The sequence below is a fragment of the Enhydra lutris genome, unplaced genomic scaffold (genome assembly GCF_002288905.1).
Source record: "Enhydra lutris kenyoni isolate GAN:26980312 unplaced genomic scaffold, ASM228890v2 scaffoldscaffold13, whole genome shotgun sequence".
Taxonomy (NCBI): Eukaryota; Metazoa; Chordata; class Mammalia; order Carnivora; family Mustelidae; genus Enhydra; species Enhydra lutris.
The window spans coordinates 32,635,463-32,654,521 of NW_019154097.1; the positions used below are offsets into that span (position 1 = coordinate 32,635,463).

At 54.6% G+C, this 19,059-nt stretch overlaps 1 protein-coding gene across 3 annotated transcripts; it reads right to left on the bottom strand.

The window, feature by feature from the left end:
- Positions 1–2,474: 2,474 nt before the first annotated feature.
- On the bottom strand, positions 2,475–18,449 carry LOC111146239 (ST6 N-acetylgalactosaminide alpha-2,6-sialyltransferase 6). Of its 3 annotated transcripts, XM_022501702.1 has the most exons (8): positions 17,899–18,449; positions 17,722–17,773; positions 12,822–12,878; positions 11,093–11,183; positions 9,091–9,270; positions 6,507–6,913; positions 3,414–3,521; positions 2,475–2,722 (listed from the first exon to the last, which is right to left on the bottom strand). In XM_022501702.1, exons 3-8 carry the CDS (start codon positions 12,845–12,847, stop codon positions 2,533–2,535), a joined length of 1,002 nt encoding a protein of 333 aa, XP_022357410.1. In that variant the 5' UTR covers positions 12,848–12,878; positions 17,722–17,773; positions 17,899–18,449; the 3' UTR covers positions 2,475–2,532. The 3 variants fall into 3 exon arrangements, with proteins under 3 accessions (XP_022357410.1, XP_022357409.1, XP_022357411.1); XM_022501701.1 differs by lacking the exons at positions 17,722–17,773; positions 17,899–18,449 and adding an exon at positions 11,884–12,053 and having other exon boundaries at positions 12,822–13,790; XM_022501703.1 differs by lacking the exons at positions 6,507–6,913; positions 17,722–17,773; positions 17,899–18,449 and adding an exon at positions 11,884–12,053 and having other exon boundaries at positions 2,662–2,722; positions 12,822–13,790.
- Between the last annotated feature and the right edge of the window lie 610 nt (positions 18,450–19,059).

Here is a 19,059-nt window from a genome sequence, read left to right on the forward strand (position 1 = left end):
CTCCCGTCTGGCCCCAAGTAGTCTCATCTCCCATTGCTCCCTCCTTCTGTGGGCTCACTGCTGACTTGAGTGGGGTCCCCCCTCCAGGCTTTTGTTCAGGCCCTTCTCCCCACCTGACATTCCCTCCCTCACCAGTTGCACTCAGTGCAGCGCATGGCATGGGGCTGCCTATCACGTGAACCTATGCTTGAGCAAGAGACAAACGCAGTGTGCCCCTCTCACCTCCCAGCTCTGTGGCCCACCCTCTGAGCTGGCCCTGTGCCCGGGGAGAGCTCTTCCCCCACGGTTCCCCGCAGCCCGCCCTCATCTCACACAGCGCCCTTTGTCAGGCCTCTGCTCCCAAGGGCATCTTATCTGCCTAAACAGGTTGTAATCTGCCAGGGTCACAGACCCCCTTCCTCTTGCCAACATCAAGTAAACAAACCCTTTTGCCTAGAGGGTGGTGGCAGCCCTCTTGAGTCCAGGACTCACCAGGCTCCTCCCAGGGCCGCAGCCCTGCGGCCTCCTTCCCGCTGGGCCCTGCAGGAAATTTCCACTCCCTGCCCTCAGCATCCCCAGGCTCTAGAGCCAAACTCCGAGCACCCCCCGCACCCACCCCCCGACTGCAGTCTCCCCCTCATTGTGCTGCTCCTGCTTCTCCCCTCCAGTCCCATGAAGCTTTCTGGGACAGTGTTATCATTTCCTCCCCTCCCACCTCTCCCTGCCAGAAGCACTTCCCCCAAACTTGTACAGGCCTCCTCCTCATCCTTCGGGCCTCAGAAGAATGTCACCTCTACAAAGTGCCCTGTGTCATTGGCCCACTGTCCTTAGCACCCTCCAGGGCCTGCCTGGGACGGAACTGCCAGAAGGCCCCTCCCCTTCCTAGAACTTCCTAGAACCAGGAGAGCAGTGTCTGGACCTGTCTCACCCATTAGGGAACCAGGGCTCTAAGAGGTGAGATGACTTGCCTGAGGTCACACAGGAAGTGGGAGGAGGGACTGGAACAGCCAGGTGGGCTTGGTTCAGGAACCCGAACACCTCTGGAGCTCCCAGGTCTCCACCCAAGCTACAAAACGCATGACTCACTGGCAGGCTGCGGAAGCTAGCCATCCTGTGTGTGAGCTCCCAGGCTGGAGGGCATGGGCACTGTCCTGAGGAAGCCCATAGCCAGGCCAGAGGGAGCCAAGCTCAATCCCAGAGACACAGGAAATGGAACCAGAATTTAGACGCATTTATTCCTGAACAAATCATTACAAAACAGAGTCTGGGGTAGTCGCCGGCTCCCAGCCCCCACCCCAATGTGCAAAGGCTTGCTGCTGGCCTCTTCCTCTCCACCTGACCCCTCCCGCTCCACAGCCTCCTCCAGGAAGCCCTCCAGTCTTCCCTTCCGGACTCTGGAAGAGCAGGGGCAAGTCCACCCCACTGAGGTCCAGCAATAAAGTGCCTGGTGTAGAGTGAGGGGGCAGAACCCAGGCAATGGGGCTCCCGGGCCCTGAGAGCCTTCCCAGACCCAGCTGAGGGGAGACCCTTGGATGACTCCAGCAGCTGCAGAAAAAGGGGCTGTGTGAAACCCCAGTTTGGCTGGGATTAACCCTCTTTGAAGTACCCCGAAGGCTACTCCAACAGGTGGAAAGCCTGACTGCTGGATGGCAGAAAAGGAGCCTGGCTCTTTAAGAGCCAAACTAATGGCAGCTGAGTGGAGGGACTACAGAAACCACTGAAGGTTTGTTCCTTTCCTATTAGATCCCACCCCCCCAAACCCTGTGGGAGTTTATGCAAAAATACCCTAAGTTTCCAGGAGGAGGTGAGGAAAAGGACTCCAGACCCCCAAGGAGCTGAGCCCCCCAGCAAGGGGGTGGTGGCGGGAGGGGTCCGTCTTAGGGAAGACAGACCCAAGGAGGTCAGTGGGGAAAGTGGGAAGGGGGCCTCAGACTCCACGTTAGAACCTGACACAGGCAGGAGGGCGACCAGAGAGAGGGCAAGAGTTTTGTCCAAAGCCACTCAGCGCAGAGCCAAGACCCAGATGCTAGCTCCTACCTCTAAGATCCCCCTGACAAGCTCCCAAATGCCCTTGGCCTGGCCTCCAGACACAGCTCCCACTCCCATGCAACCTCTCTTTCTGGCTCTGGGAAGTGAGGGAGCAGCAGAGTTCCCAGCTCTGCAGGACAGAACCCCACTGTCCCAGCCAACAGGGAGTGATGGGGGAGGGGCGGTGTCCATCCTGGGGCTCTGAACCAAGGCCTCATGGGAAAGCACATGTCCTTAGCCTCAGATAACTTCAGAAATACCCTGATTGACTGCTCAGACCCTGACTGGACAAGAAATACTTCCAACACCCCTGATTAACCACATAGCTCAAATCCAAATCCCTGATTGGCCAAGAGACACCCCCAGGCCCTCACTGGCTGGAGGATACAAGGCCCTCATTGGCCCGAAGGTACTCTGGCCAGCTTTGATTGGCCAGGAGATGGCCCTTGGTTGAGTGGCTGGGAGGAGAGAGTGGTCTCTCCCGCCTTCCCCCCCACCACGTGGGAGGTCCACAGGCGGGGTGGCCTAGGTCCAGGAGGGATGGGAGAAGGTGATCCCGTACAGCTGGGCCCAGGAGGAGAAGACCCTCTTCTCGGTGATGAAGCGGTGGTGGTTGCCCTTGCGGCTGTGCTCATTCTGGATGTAGGTGACACACTCGTCCGGCCCCTTGGGCTCATAGTAGTGGTAGGGCATGCGCTGGAGGCGGGGCCGCTGGCTGGGGCAGAGCAGATGGGAGTGGTCAGGGCACAGGAGGCACCAGCGGGGCCCAGCCCTTCCAGCTCCTGACTTGCTAGAGGACTTCAGCGGGGGAAATCCCTGCCCCTCCCAGGGCCTCAGTTTCCCCATCTGTAAAATGGATGTAGGATGGACTAGGTTTATGACCATCCAACTTTGTGGGGGTTTTTGTTTTGTTTTGTTTTGTTTTTAATATGATTGAAATTTTTCCTTTCCTTAAGAGGGTGGTAGTGTAGGGTAGTGGTAAGAAATAAGGCTCTGGAGCCTGGCCCCAGTGCTTACTGTTTGTGGGACCTTAGGCCACTCACAAAATGCCTTCCTCAGTTTTTCTCATCTATGGAACAGAAAGAATAAAGCAACTATCCATTAGGGTCCCTGTGAGGAGTAAATGATGTAACAAATGTAGCCAGGCTTGGAACACGGTCAGCACTCAGTGAAGAACACTGTCACCTAGCGGGCTTGTCATGTGATAATATTAATGATAGTTATTATTAATATACGAACTCTGGACTCTGGCTGAGTTGGGGGGAGGCCCCCAAAGGTAGAAGCCTAGATCTCTGCAGAGCGGTTTGAATGCCATAAAACAGAAGCCCTCAAAGGCACCCCCCAGCCAAAATCTCCGGGGTTCCATCCTGAAGCCAGTGACTGGTTGTTGTTGGAGGGGGGCTCACCTGCAGTAGTCCGGGGGGACCATGCCATAGACATGCACGTGGTCACACAGCTCCACCGCTATGACCATGGTGAACCAGCCGGTGCTCAACCACGAATGGGACTTCTCCCTGCGGGCAGAGAGGGGGCATGCGGATGGGAAGGAATGGTCAACCCACCTGGAGTTTCCCAGAACTCTCCCTCCCCCGCCCTAAGGTCCCTGTCCCCACTTCAGGGACCCCCTAGTCCAGCCCCACTGTGGGAGCATGTAACATACTGGCAGAGGGCTTGTCTGGGCAGAGATAAGGGGTGTGGAGAGAGCTCCTCTGGAGGAACAGCGCATGCTGGGAATCAACTCCTGGAGATTTAGTCACAGCAGGGCAAGTTGCAAGTGACCATGAACTTACTAGACTCATGGTCTTGCTTGATGGAACTTGCTAGAAGCTGCTGTCACCACGCTAGGAGCAAACACCTAACGGGAGACTCATCAGAGGTCATGCTGTGACCCCAGGTTCAGAGCAAGGCATAGGAAGGAGCCAAGGGTCTAGAGCTGAGCTGCCCACTACAGCAGCCAGGAGCCACATGTGGGCACAACTTGCGGCTGAAATGTGCCATCAGTGTAAAATACGCATGGGATGTTTTAGTGTGAAAAAAAAAAACACAGAAAATTGGGGCACCTGGGTGGCTCAGTGGGTTAAGCCTCTGCCTTTGGCTTAGGTCATGATCTCAGGGTCCTGGGATAGAGCCTGCATTGGGCTCAGGAAGCAGGCTCAGCAGGGAGCCTGCTTCCCCCTCACTCTCTGCCTGCCCCTCTCCTTACTTGTGATCTCTCTCTGTCAAATAAATAAAATCTTTAAAAACACACACACAGGGGCACCTGAGTGACTCAGTGGGTTAAAGCCTCTGCCTTCGGCTCAGGTCATGATCCCAGGGTCCTGGGATCGAGTCCCGCATTGGGCTCTCTGCTCAGCAGGGAGCCTGCTTCCCTCTCTCTCTCTCTGCTTGTCTCTCTGCCTACTTGTGATCTGTCAAATAAAACACACACACACATACACACACACATAAAATGTCACTGGTGGTTTTTGACTATATGTTTAACTAAAAATAGTTTGGATATATTTAATGGAAGGTGGTTCTTTGGAAAGTTTTTTGTGTTTTTTTTTTAAAGATTTTATTTATTTATTTGACAGAGAGAGACACAGCGAGAGAGGGAACACTAGCAGGGGGAGCAGCAGAGGGAGAGGGAGAAGCAGGCTTCCCACTGAGCAGGGAGCCCGATGTGAAGCTCAGTCCCAGGACCCCTGGGATCATGACCTGAGCCGAAGGCAGACGCTTAACGACTGAGCCACCCAGGCGCCCCCTTTGGGAAGTTTAAATAGAAAATAAACCTCTCAGGAGACTGACAAAGAAAAAGAGAAAAGACATAAATTACCAATATCAAGAATAAAACAGAGACTATCCTCACAGACCCTGCAGATATGGAAGGGCGGTAAGCAAACCATAAACAATTATGTACATAAATTTCCCAACTTAGATGAAATAGGCCAATTCCTTGAAAATCAAGATGAAACCAAAACTCAGCCAATATGAAACAGATTAACCTGAGTATGTGTGACTATTAAGAAACTGAATTCATCGTTCAAAACCTTCAAAAAAGAACTCTCCAGGCCTAGACAGTTTCACTGGCAAATTCTACCAAACATTTAAAGAAGAAATAACACCAATTCTACACATTTTTCTGAGGCCAGCATTACCCATAAGACCAAAGCCAGGCAAAGACAGTAGAAAACTACAGATTGATATCTCTCATGAACACAGACACAAAAATCTCAACAAAATATTAGCATGTCGTATCCAGCAATATATAAAATAATACACTACAACCAAGTGAAGTTTACTCTAATAATACAAGTCTGATTCAATATTCAAAAATATACATGGTGGCATAATCCACCATACTTATAGCCTTAAGGAAAAACCACATAAGCATATCAACTGATACAGAAAAACACTTGATAAAACTTAATATCCAATAATGATGAAAACTCTTAACAAATTAGAGAAGGGAACTTCTTCAACTCAATAAAGGACAGCTAAAAACTCTACAGCTAACATCTTATTCAATGATGAAAGACCAAATGTTTTCCCACTAAGACTGAGACCAAGGCCAAGGATGTCTACTCTCACCACTCTCCATACAATCTGACCTTGTGTCAAAAGTCCTAGCCAATGTAATAAGGCAAGAAAAAGAAATAAGAAGCATACCACTGGAAAGGAAGAAATAAAACTGTTCTGAATTACATGTCCTTATGATATGATTACATGTATAGAAAATCCCAATGAACCTGGAAAAATCTCCCAGAACCAGTAAGTAAGTTTGGCAGGATTATAGGATACAAAGTCAAGACACAAAAATCAATCGTATTTCTGTATATTAGCAATGAGTAATTGGGAACCCCCTAAAACTTTAAATACAATTTACAATAGCTCCTTCAAATCCTAACTATTTAGGGATAAAACAAAGTATAGGATCTATATGCTGGATGTATTGGGTTAAATAAAATATATTAAGATTAATTTCACCTGTTTCTTTTTACTTTATTAATTTGGCTACTACAGAAATTTAAATTACATATATGGCTTGCATTATATTTCTACTGGATAGCACTGGCCTAGCTTTTTTGGAGAGATCAGCCAGAAAAGGACATGCTGGCAAAGATGTATTCTTAGGATAGATCATGCTGGGAGCAACTATATGACTAAAGTAAGACATGCTCGGTTCAGTGAATACCGGCCATGAGCCATTGGGAGCTCTCCTAGAAAAATGCTAGGCGTATGCCACCTTAGAGCAGAGCATGCTGGGAGCCCTGTTCCCTCGGAGCAGTGCATGCTGGGAGGAAGCCCTCCTGGGGAGACATGACAGTGCAGAGTATGTTGGAAGTAACTCCTGCTAGGGGCTGGACATGAAGAAAATTCCCCTGGAAAACGTGACCAGAGGGTGGCAGGAAGTGATCACACCCTCAGAGCAGTGCATGCTGGGTACAGCAGGCCCTCCGGCAGAGAATGCTGATGGGGAGCAAGGGGCTGGCCAGAGGGGGCAGGCAGGAGGCTGGTACCTGTCCTTGCCCGTCTCACCCCGGAACAGGTCGTCAAACTGGCGCATGCGGCCGGGAGAGACGGCATAGGCCTCCATGTTGGGGAACACCAGGCCTGCCCGCTGGATGACACGCACAAGGCTGCCCTGGGGCTTCTGCATCTTGTTCGGGGGCCCCCAGAAGATGAACACGGTTTCGGGGGTCCGGTTGACAAACTCCTGGGGCCTCCGCAGCACACGGAACACGCTGGAATGGGCGACCACACGGAAGGTGGTCTTGTTGCCTACGTCGGCTGAGTAGCCCGTGGTGGGCGCGTCGTTCATGCGGATTGTGCACTCGGCTCGCTCAATCTCGGGGCCAAGCTTGGTTCCCAGCAGGTGGCTAGAGCTGGTGACGATCACACACTGGTGGCACCGGGAGGGCAGCGTCTGGGAGGGGGCGAGCAAAGTCAACACCGTCTGTCATGTCCACTCAATGCCAGGCCCTATGCTCTGTACATCCAGGCCTCTTGGGAGGCAGGAATTAATTTGCCTATTTTATTTTACTTACTTACTTATTTTTATTTATTTATTTATTTAGAGAGTGTGATGGGGGGAGGGGTGGGCAGAGGGAGAGAAAGCATCTTAAGCAGGCTCGACGCCAAACATGGAGCCCGACATCGGGCTCAAGATCGTGGCCAGAGCTACAATCGAGAGTCAAACACCCAACTGAATGAGCCACCCAGGTAACCCTATTTTGCCCATTTTAAAGACAAGGAAACCGAAGACTGTTCCTTTGACAATAAATATTACAGCAACTGGCTAATGGCCAAATATCAGGGACAGAGCAATGAATAAAAGGGACCCCCCTTCTGCCTTCAAAAGGCTCATGATCAGAGACACAGACAGTGAACAACTAAAAAACTAACGGCAGGTGGTGAGTGAAACGTGCTACAAAGACAATACAGTTTGGGCAAGGGATCAAGAGCGACAGGAGTGGGGGCTACTCTAGGAAGATCATCTGGCAGGGCAGGGCGGTGGGGGGCCCTCGGAGCTGAGACCTGGAAGATGAAAAGGAACCACGTAGGAAAGTTAACAAGGCAGGAAAAACAGCAAGACCAGAGGTTCTGAAATGGGAATGACCACAGTGTGTTGAGAGGCAAAAGAAGGCCACTCGGCTGGGGCAGAGTGAAGGAACAGGAGGACAGGTCATGCAGGGATATCCCCAAAGTCACACAGCAGAGAAGGGTAGTACCTGGGTAGGAACCCAGGTCTACATGGCCACAGAGCCCCAGCCCAGTCCAGTTCCCCTAAGAGGACATCCTCCCCAGGACACCCATGACATTTCCGCACCACCCACAAACAACACCCCACCTTGTCAGTCCGGACAGGGTGTGGAAGCCCCTCTGGGCCTTTGTTTCCCCACTGGTGAATGAGTCAGAACCACATGTTTTCTGGGGCCTAATTTCTTGCCGTGGAATTCCTGTTTACCCTTTAAGCCCAAGCTCAGGAGCTACCTCCTTCAGGCAGTCCTCCCTGAATCCTTACTCTGAGATCTGATGGCAGATCCCATGGACCTCAAATGATGACTGTTCCAGCTTTCCCGAGCTCTACTGGCATCCCTGTCTATAAGCCCAGTGCTGCCTCTTTCCCTTTTTTTCCGTGTCGCCCAATCTCAAGCTCTTCTGCTTTTTTCCAGGTTCCATTATTTTTATTTTAAGAGTTCTTAGGGTCTCTTAGGGTCTAGAGACAGATGCTGATCTGTCTCTGAAGACCTGCTAATGGGCCCTTTCCAGTAAGCGTGTATTCAGATCCTGAGAAATTCAGGAGGATTTGTGAGGGAGGGGAGGGAGGCAGGCACAGATTGGAAGACCTCCTTCTCCTGGAAGGTGGAGTCCATATTCCAGGCCAACGATTATCTCCTTGTTCTCCTAGAAAACATTTAGGGCTTAGAGGCTTCTAGGGTGGATCCCAAAAACACGAGGTCAGTCTCATGGCTACGCAAGGCAAACAGAAGTCCTGGGAATAATGTTTGGGTTCTCTACTGAGCTGCACGTCTGGGAGGTGGGGGGGCAATACCGTAGCTCCTCCCCTCCCTGGCGGTGTGGCTTTGGACAAGTGACTCTGAGTCTTGGTTTCTCCATCTCTTCAAGGGAGCTAACAATGCTGACCTCACAGGGTCGGTATGATGATTACCGCTAATTACAGTACCCAGCACACAGCAGGCAACTGATAAAGCGCAGCCATTATTATGACTGTTTCTGTATCGTCAAGCCCTCCAGTGCTCAGCTTCCAAACCCTGTGTGGACTCCCCAGCAGGGACAGAGATCAGGGAAAACCAGAGACATCTCTCCTTAGGGATTCTGACTCACTAGGCAGTAGGGTATCAGGGCTAAAAATGGGACCTTGAAGAAAATGGAGGCCCAGAGGGGGACAAGGGCACCTGTTCGAGGTCACACAGCCAATAGGGGGCTGAAGGAACTGGAAGCCAGGGCCTTGACTCTCATTTAGGAAGAATGGAAGTAGCAGAGAGAAGAGGTAGAGGAGGTGGGAACAGAGATGGTGGGCCGTGGGGTGGGTCAGCCATCAGCCCAGTCTCAGGGAGCTCCCCAGAGCTGTCGCGCTACCTTGTTGCCCAGAATCGGGACGTACGCGTCCGTGATGCTCCACTTCCTGACGTTGATGGGCTTGCGGGTGCGGCCCCGCAGGGAGCCGTAATGGAAGACCTCATTGGCACTGTTGGAGCTGTAGAGGATGAGGATGGTGATGAGGGCGAAGAGGACCACGAACACCGCTGAGCGCTGCTCCTAGAGAGGGGAGAGGCCACTGAGCGCCCAGCCACCACACAGGCCTCCGCCTCGTCCTTGCCACCTGCCTTGCCCGGCTCCCTCCTGCTCATCCTTCCAGACCAGCTCAGACACTACCTCCTCTGGCCCCCTGAGCACCCCCATCCCAGCACTGGTCACACTGCATTCAAACTGCCATCCTCCTCTCCCTACCCCGATAGACCATAACCTCTGAGGGCTGGGACCGAGACAGCCTCAATGGCCACCATATCCCAGCTCCCGGATTACAAAAGCCCAGAGGGTTCTCAGGGAGGATTCGCTGGATTGGATTGCATGTGTCAGAGGGATCCCTCCGGGGACAGCTGGAAGGATGCTTGGAGACAGCTGGGGCATTCAAGGGACAGGGCCCAAGGTCTTCCCCAAACAGGAACTCTCTGTAATTTATTTATCTTTCATTAAGCCTGGAGGGGATGGATCTGGTCAGGAATTGCGGTGCATGGGCACTCAGGGCCCACCGTGTCACCGACAGGGCAGGAAAGGGATATACAAAGTATCTGCTGGGATTAATCCGCCCAGGCCCTGCACGGCCAGGCAAGATCTGGAAGTCCTGGCTCCTTGTGCTAAGATCCCCGTGCTGCTTGTTCATGTATCGCCTCTCAGGTCCAAGCTCACCCTCTTTGCCTGCTCTGCGAAAATGGACCTTGGCCCTTACATGTGTTTCTTTGCCAGTTAATTGCAGATTGAGCTTTGTTGGTAAATGGCACTGGAGAGGCAGTGCAGGAGAAAAGGAGTTTGCTTCCTGCGGCTGGGGGGCCTGACATGTGGTCCATGCCCTTGCCCCTCCACAGTACAGGGCTCCCACAGCACTTGCTCCAGCCCCAGTTCCCGGTGGCCAGGAGCTGCCAGCAGCTAACAGCTGGACGCACTCTGCAGCTCCCCTCCAACCCCCCTCCCTTGCCTTCAGGCAGGCTGGGAGCAGAGTGCCTCCAGCTCCCGCTGTGATCACAGCTTCTCCAGAGTTCAGCTCAGGCTGTACACTCAAACACCAGAGGCCATAAGCTCCCTCCCCGGAGCAGTTCTGTATGGGCTCCGAGTGCCTCTTGGGAGTGGCAGCCTTCCCTGTGACCCAGGGAGTGGTTTTATGACAACTTTAGGCCAACTCCACTGGCCCAGGGCCACAGTGGGTTCTCTGCCATCCTGTGGGCCAGAGTTGTGCCCTGGACCTCAGCCCTGCAGTTGGAGCCTGCTCCTTCCCGTATTCCTTAGAATTCCAAGTCCTCGTTACTCTGATGCCTGGCTGTTGTGGAGAATTCTTTCCCCTAATCTTTCCCTGTTCAAATGACTGTGTGCTTTCCCTCTCCCAATCAGACCCAGATCGATATGCCCACATCACACTACTCCAACCCTTGGGCTCTGCAGTGGATCCCTGGAAAGGGGTGCATGGGGTCGGGCACATAGTAGGTGCTCAGGAAAACATGAATGCATGGATCACTCTGACACCCTCAAGGTGATGCTCACAACATCCTGTCCTCTTTGACTCTGACCATTGCCCCTCCTCCCCCCACCCTTCACAGTCACCTTCTCCGCCCACCCTTTACCACAGATGGACCAGTCAAAACTAGGAAGAGAGAGGTGGACCAAGTCCGGAGAGACACAGGGGCTTGGCCAAAGCCAGAGATCAGTGGCCACAGCAGAGCTCAAGCCATGGCCTCTCAGGCATCAGGCACTTCTTGGTAAGGGAGAGACACTGGTGGTGGCCTGGGTCTGAGGCAGGTCCAAAGGAGCCCATTTCGCTGAGGAAGCAAAAGGCTGAGATGGGGACAAGAAGTGAAGGGGGACTTACTTTGTTGCTACTCATGTCTCTCCGGCGTCTGCTGAGGGGCAGGGCCCGGCGTCCTGCAGGTGGCCCAGGGGGCAGGGATGTGGGGTCACACCTGCAAGTCACAGAAAGGTTACAGCTTGGGAGCTCTCCCTCTAGCACAGCTGGTCAAAGGCTACACCCTCCCCACCCCACCAGCCCTCCTACCCACCCATGACTTCAAGGCTCTTCATTTTGCAGAGGGAGGTAGTGAGACCCAGAAAGGGCAGGAACCTGCCCGTGGTCACAGAGCCGGGTGGTGGCAGAGCCATGCCTCTCTCCTTGCCCCTTGTTCTCTCCCACTCTGCTCCCTGAGCAGGGACCTCCCCATACCTTAGCTCTTCTAGACAGCTAGCAGGCCTTAAAGTTGACTCCCCTGCTGGGGGCTTGTCCCCCACCCAGCAAGAGCCCCATGCATTCCTATCCCAGACCCTGACTGAGGCCCCTGCAGCCTTGGAATAAAGCAATATTCCTTCTAGGTCCCCAGACTCCTCTGCACAGGCACCCTTCCAGATCTTGCACAAACTGTCCCTTCTATCTAGAACAGCTGCCCTCTTGCACCCTGCTCATGCCCTCTCATCCTCCAAGCCTGGGGTAGGCCAGCAACTTCCTGTGTATCACCTCCTGGCTATGCTAAGAGCTCTCTGAGGGTGGGGTGGGCACAGATCTTCAGTCACACTCTCCCCCTCCAAAGCCACGGGATTGGGTGCAGGAGGTTCAGTGAATGATTCTGCTAATTAACAATGAGATCTTGGGGAGTTAAGGGCACAACTCACCAATGAGCTATAATCACAGCCCCACCCTCGGGGGTGGGGTGTTGGGGGGCCTCCAGTGATGATGCAGCCCAGGACAGCCCTTCCTTCCTGCCCATCTGCCCTCAGCGGCCGGCGCTGCGAGGGGACATTCTCACAGTCCCTAGCTCCCCTCCAGACCTCAATTTCCCCACCTGTCAAAAGGGAGTAAGTACTTGCAACCAGCCACCTTCAGCAGATTCAAGGACAGAGGAAGAATGTGCAGAGGGACAAACAGGGCCCCGGGCTCCCCAGCTCTGTCCTCCCCTCCAGGGGCCTCCCAGCTCCCGCCACTATCTCCGCCCCCTGACCTGGCCGCTGTTTACTCCTACACTGCCACCAGGAATAGCCATAGAACCTCAGGCCAAAGGAGGCTCCCCCAATGCCGCTCCTGATTGGTTGGTCCCCGACTCCGCCCACTGCCCGGCCCCGCCCCTTCTCCGCGGGAGCCCCCCTCCTCCCCGGCCAGGTCTCAGATTTCTCCCGGGCGGGAGGGCCCATCAGGGAGTTCACCCGGCCTCTCACTGGGTCCAGTGCCCGCGATACAGATCAGGAAACTGAGGCTCATTAGAAAAGAAAAGCAGCCTGTCTTTGGACTCACAGCCCGTTATGGCGCAAGACGGGAGTCCGGAATCCCAGTGTCTCACCCATCAGCGTTGACCCTCTGGCCGTCCAGGCCCTCACGGTCCAGCTGTCTCTGGGCGGAGCCTCTCCTCTCACTACCGTTTCCTTCTTACGCCCCATGCTCCAGAAACACCACGGCTCTCCAGTTCCCAGGCCCACCCCTACTTTCCCACCTTTGCCTGAGCAGTGCCCTCAGCCAGGACCACGACCCTCTGGTCAGCCCCGTCACAATCCTGCTCTGAGAAGGCCATGGTCACAGCATCTCAGGTGCCAGTGCGAATCCCGGTTCCACCACTTACTGGCTGAGGGGCCTCGGGCAAGCCATGTGACCTCTCTGAGCCTCAGTTTCCTCATCTCTGAAATGGGAATAATAAGAGTAGGTAACTTACAGGGTTGTTGAAAGGATTCAAGCAGATGTGGCAAGGGAAGCACCAGGCTTGAAAGTGCTTGGTCAGTGCCTGTCAGTAGCTGTTCATCTCGTGGTTATTCATTGTTGGGGGCCTGCCTCACCTTGAGCTTGCGAGGGAAACACTGCCCCTTCTCCGACACCTAGCCTAGCCACTCCCTCTAATATGGAGGAAGGTGTGCAGGGAGCCACACTGCGCATCACCCACTCACCCCATCCTCCCGGCAACGCTGCAAGGGAAGGACTCTTATTCCCCATTTCACAGATTAGGAGACTGAGGTTCAGAGAGGCAGAGCTGCCCAGAGTCTTCTGGGGAGCCCTGTTTACAGGCTTGTTCTCAGGGAGCAGCCTGGGGCTGAGCTTGCCAGGATCTCCCTCCAGGATCTCCACGGGCTGGAATGGGCCAGAGGCCACCAAGTGTGTGCTCAGCACCGGCTGAGCACTAGGGAGCAGGCCTGCTGGGGAGCGACTTGCTCAGGCTGGGGAGGCCTGGGGAGTTGGCAGCCCAGAGCGCGAGGCCAGGAGTGTGGCCTCAGCCCCGAGGCTGGCAGAGCAGGAGGGCTGAGTCCCTGCGCTAAGGGTGGGGGCCACACCCTGCTCTCTGTTTGGGGGCTTTGCCTCTCTCGGCGTGGGGGAGTCCTCCGGCAGGGTCGAGACGCCCCCACGAGCCTCGTGGGAGGAGGGCTGTGGGGAGAAGGGGGAGGGAGGCTCCTAATGTCTACATGGGGGGTCGCGGAGCCCGTGGGTCCACTGGCGGGGTACGACTCACCCTCTACGCCCCCTCTTGCGCTGATGACCTCCCCCAGTTCCCGCACTGTCCACAGCCCTAGCCCCAGCTGGGAAGAGGAGGGAGGCAGGACGGCGGCAGGTCCCCGAGCTCTAACGAGGTAGTAAGCGGCAGGGGCCCCGCGAACCCTGCGACAGCCCATGGGCGCGAGGACCGGGATCTCCAGGCGCGGCTGCCGGGAGTGGGTCTAGGGGAAACCTGGGGCCCCGCATCTTACCCCTGCCCTGGGGGCTCCCCGCCCCCGCCCCGGGGCGCAAGCAGCGCTCCCCTCCCGCTACCCGCCTCCGCACGGCGCCCGCTCACCTCCCCCGGGGAGCGCCCGGCCCCCCGCGGCCCCCGAGCCCCCTCACATGGCGCCGGGAGCTGAGAGCCGGGGTCCGCGATGCTCCGGCCGCCCAGGCCCCGCCGCAGCCGCAGCCCGGCGGGTCCTAGCGCCGCCGTCACCGCTCGGGCCCAGGCCAGGGAAGCGGGAGGAGTCTGGAGGGGCCGCGGGTGGCTCCGCCCCGGGGCGGCGCTGGCTGGGAAGGGTGAGGGGCGGGCGACCCCGGGCCGGGACCGCACTAGCGCCCCCCTTGCTCCTATGGGCAGCCTGTAGTGGCAATAAACCCCCCCACCACCACCCCCGACACACATAACAGCCTTCTGGAGCCCTTCAGTGTGAGTCGGAGCCGCTTCTATTCGCTTTATTGCCGCCAGGACCTGGATGGGGAAACTGAGTCCTGGGGCACACTGCGCTTGGAATCAGTCGAGTTTCTCCCTGGGCTCCCCTACCAGGGGCCTCCAGAGCCTTGTATCCACTAGCCACCGTGGGTGAACTCGGGGGACCTCCCTTGGATTCAAGTCTAGCTGTGCCCTCTGCTAGCTGTTCAGGCTTGCACATCATTTACCCTTCCTCTGCCTCTGGAAAATAAGAACAACCTGACGGGGTGTCGTCAGGATTAAAAATGTTGTGTTACTTCTTAGTTATCGGGGTATTCGTGACATCGTTTTATGTGATAGTAGTCCTGACCGGGACTTAGTCAAACACACAAAGGCACAGCCCAGCTAGAATGAAGGATGCAGAAGCGCTATGCACCGCCAGGAAGAAATGTCCAGGATATTTACAGGCTGTTCAAGCGAAGAAAGCAAGTGAAATAAGTTAATCATTCTGGAAAAGGAAATTGTAAAAATATGCTTTCCGTTCCTGGATATGTATCCTGGAGAAATTCTTGCCACGTGCACAACAAAGTTGGGAGTAGCAGAGCTAGACATAGCACAAAACCGGAAACAGCCCATATATCAACAGGAGAATGGATTTGTATCCTTGTCTGGATGCCCAGGTGGGATATTACACAGCAGGGAACAATGAATGAGCTACAATGACATGGATTTTAGAAACATGAGTGGTGAAAAAGACCAGTCCCAGAAGACAAATAAAACTACATGCTATGTTGTTTGAGCATATAGATGGCAGCCCTCACAACCAGGGACAGGTTTAGCTTTTTGCCTATTGAAATGATTAAAGTTTTAAACCAGCAAAAGTCAAGAACACAGCTGTCTTCGTGGGGGAGGCAGGGACTCAGGGGAGGGGAGAGGAGGAAACACAGAGCCATGCAGTTCTTGTACCTCTCTGGTCTTTCAGTGGGACATGGGTTTAAGAGGGTCGTTATATTATTACGTTTTATAACTTATGAGTATGATGGATGACATCATTTGTATGTATCACAGTATTCAAAAAATAAAAGAGAATGAGGAGATAAATCAAATGAAAATATGGAGATAGCTTCTGCCTGTCAGTGAATAAAGTGTTAAGAGTGATTATTTCCGGGGATACCTGGGTGGCTCAGTCAGTTAAGTGTCTGCCTTCAGCTCAGGTCATGACCCCACGGTCCTGGGATGAAGTCCCTCATCTGAGAGCCTGCTTGTGATTTCTCTCTCTCATTCTGACAAATAAGTAAATAAAATCTTTTTTTTTTAAGTGGTCATTTCTGGAATGATAAAATTATGGGCTGCTTTTGGGTTTTTGTGTTTTGGGGGGTGGGTGCTTAACTGTATTTTACAGAAATTTTAAGATAGTGGCTACACAATGTTTTTATACTTAAAAACTGAGTTTTTAACTTATAAAAAAAAACTGCATCTATAACACAATTTCTAAAAAATACAACTATTTATATCTGTAGATTTGTAAATGCACACAAAAGGTCTGGAAGAATCCATACTGGACTACTGGCAGGAGTTCCCCCTGGAGAATAGATATGGGGCAGGGGGGTAGGTGTTACCTTCACTTTTTGCTTTGTTAAGTTCCAGGCTGTTCATGATGGAGTCATTTGTTAAGTTAATACTACTTTGTGTTCCATTAAAACAAAAGTGGGGTGGAGGGAGGACCCAAGGTCCGTCTTCTAGGCTGTGGAGACACCCCCACTGGGCAGGGGGGCTCAGTGGGGAGAGCCAAAGGTGGATTCAAGGCCTCTTGCCCTCCCTGCTGTCCACCTCTATGGGCTTCCTGAGCCCCACTCCACTCCAGCCCCCAAAACTCGCCCTGCCAGCCCTGAGACAGAAAGCCACAGTGTAGCAAACAGGGCTGTCCAGTGGGAAGCCTGATGTTGGGGTTCAGAGAGCAACCCCTTGCCCGAGTCACCCCGCAGGTTGGAGGCTGTACCAGGGGTGGGGGCGTCCTGTCCCCAGCTCTGCTTCCTGCCCCAGGCCGATGACACGGACTCTGGAAATCAAGAGTGCAACCCAGCTCCTGGACCAAATCCGGACCTGGAGCTCCCCCCTCAGGCCTGCCATGTCTCTGGACCCAGACGGACTCCAGGAGGCTCCGCTTCAGGGTCAGCTTCCCTTCCCTGGGCCCCAAGAACAAGAACAACCATGTCAGTAATCATCAGGGTAAGAAGAACAGCTCTGGCATGTTGGGTGCTTTCTCCTGTGCTAAGCACTTTGCAGACAGACCTCCCTGAATTAAAATAACCTATGAGATGGGTGCTACACTCCGGAGGGAGAAAGTGAGGCTCGGGTGAGGGCAGATGCCCAGGCTGGGATTCCCCCACGCTTGTCTACTGAATAACACGAGCTGTTCTGCCCCGAAGTCCCAGGCCTGCCTCACGCCCACAGCAGGACTTTCATGGATGGCTGGCCAGTGCTGGAGCTACCCTGAACCCTGCCCGGAGCAGGTCCTCCCCACAGGGCTGCCCGTCCACAGTCAGGCAGAGGTGGCCTCTGTGTCAGGCCTTCCTGTCCCAGAGTGGGCGTCCTGAGTGTGACCATCCTCCCTTCTTCTTCTTTTTTTTTTTTTTTTTTAAGATTTTATTTGTTTATTGGACAGAGAGAGATCACAAGTAGGCAGAGAGGCAGGCAGAGAGAGAGAGGAGGAAGCAGGCTCCCCACCAAGGAAAGAGCCCGATGTGGGGCTCGATCCCAGGACCCTGGGATTATGACCTGAGCCGAAGGCAGAGGCTTTAACCCTCTGAGCCACCCAGGCGCCCCACCATCCTCCCTTCTTAACCCTTAGCAATATTTGCCCTAGGAAGAGCCCGCCAGGACCTCCTCACCCACCACCAAAGCTCCCAATTTACATGGACTAAAACCAAGGCCCGTAGAGGGGTCCACACCTGCCCCCGTCTCCCCACTACCTCCTGGGCAGAGCCAGTGTGGGAGCCAAGCCTGAAAGCTGGAGCCTCTTTCCCTCCAGCTAGAGAAGGAGCCCAAGGGAAGGGCTTCCGGAAGAGAGGCCAGTGAGAGTCCCCAGAGGGTGTGGACCTGCAAACAGGAGCTCTCCATAAGCCCATGTTCCCGAGACCTGGGCAATAGGTCTGGAACCAGGAAGCAGCTGGTTCTAAATGGCAGGCTGGAGTGGTCAGGTGGCCCTGGTGACCCGGGTACAGGAGCCCACCGGTGTCCAGAAGAACCTGTCATCTTCTCTTCATCTGCCTGGATGAGGTTTGAGTGTGAGTTCCTGGCCTGGCCCCAAGTTCCCTCTGAGAACAGACCCCTAAGGACACCGACACTTCTAGGCCGTGAGACTCACCTAGTCTCCCCTCTGACCTCAGGATGAAGTAGGTGAGTCCCCAGCAGGCCTGCTAAGGGGACAAAGGGGCAAGGCTGTAGACAGGAAAACAGGGCCCCAAAGAGGGGCCGTGCACCACGGTGCCCCAGCCCCACCACACCCCTCAGAGGTGGGAGGAAGCTCCTGCCCCCAGCTCACCTCTCGGAAGCTGCTGGAACTCCAGTGGCCGAGAAGGGGCTGCCTCAGAGAGCCTTCAGCAGGCCCGGAACCAGTCACCGGAGCAGCCAGGGGTCACCCTTCTTGGCCCGGAGAAAGTAGCCGATGGAGTATTCCTGCCAAGTCACCACCCCAGAAAGACACATTATTTAGGCCAACCCAGCAATAAACATCCCACCCGGGGGCAGGACCAGGACAGAGATTCCTCTGTGCACTGGGCCTAGGGGCTGAGCCAGCATCTCCTGGGGGGACGGAGCAGGAGGAGGCGGCAACCCCTTGGGAGGGGGGTGAGTTCAAATCCTATCAGAACCATCTCTGGTCCTTGGAGACGGGGGATGAGGCTGTGGGCAGGGAGGCAGCTGATGGGGCTGAGAGGTCTTGTAGTGCCTCTGTCCCTGCCAAGGGCAGGGGCCGGGTTAGCCAGGGAGATCCCTTTGAAAATGACGGGTCCCACCTATCAAGTGCCAGCCCTGGGGCCATCTCTCTGAATTCATAAAATCCCATGGGGAGGGACTACTTTTTTTCCCTCTTTTTTTAAAGGAGGTTCCATGCCTACTTGGGGCTTGAACTCATGACCCTGAGATCAAGAGCCGCATGCTCTACCAACAAGACCACCAGGCACCCCAGTAGGGACTACTTTAATACCTTTTACAGATGAGGAAGCTGAGGCCTGGAGAAAGGCACTAATTTGTCAGCATTCCACAGCAGGAGCCCGAGCGAGGCCAGGTCTCTGTTCCAGAGCCGTCCCTCTGAGCCTAGGATCTCCCCTCCAAACCCTCTGCCTACCAGGTTACATCCCACCCTTACCTCTGCCCAGTACCTGCACCCAGACACAGGCTCCTGCCAGGCCAGCAGCTGGGGTGTGACCAGCAGCCTGTTCCTCCCTACTTCCCAGCTCGGGGCTCTCCTCCCTCCTCCCACGCCTGCAGAGGCTTCTGGGCCTGCCTGGCACTGGGGAGGGGGAGGCAGGGCACAAAAGGCAGGGCTGTGGGCCAGGTGCCAGGTCTCCAGCCTCTCTGGAGAAGGCTGAGGCAGGAGGGGAAGCGTGCTGGGTCACCCAGACTCCCTGGCATGACTGGCCCCGTGATTTGTGGGGGTCCAGTGCAAAGTGAAAATCTGCAGCCCCTTCTTAAAAAACATATT

Bases quoted from the DNA above. Each gene is read 5' to 3' on its own strand.
- LOC111146239 (XM_022501701.1), bottom strand. From the start codon at position 11,978: ATGGGCAGGAAGGAAGGGCTGTCCTGGGCTGCATCATCACTGGAGGCC. The intron at 9,271-11,092 runs GTAAGTCCCCCT...TCCCCTCTCTAG, and splicing joins GAGACATGAGTAGCAACAAA to GAGCAGCGCTCAGCGGTGTT. The intron at 3,522-6,506 runs GTACCAGCCTCC...CTCTGCCCGCAG, and splicing joins GGTGAGACGGGCAAGGACAG to GGAGAAGTCCCATTCGTGGT.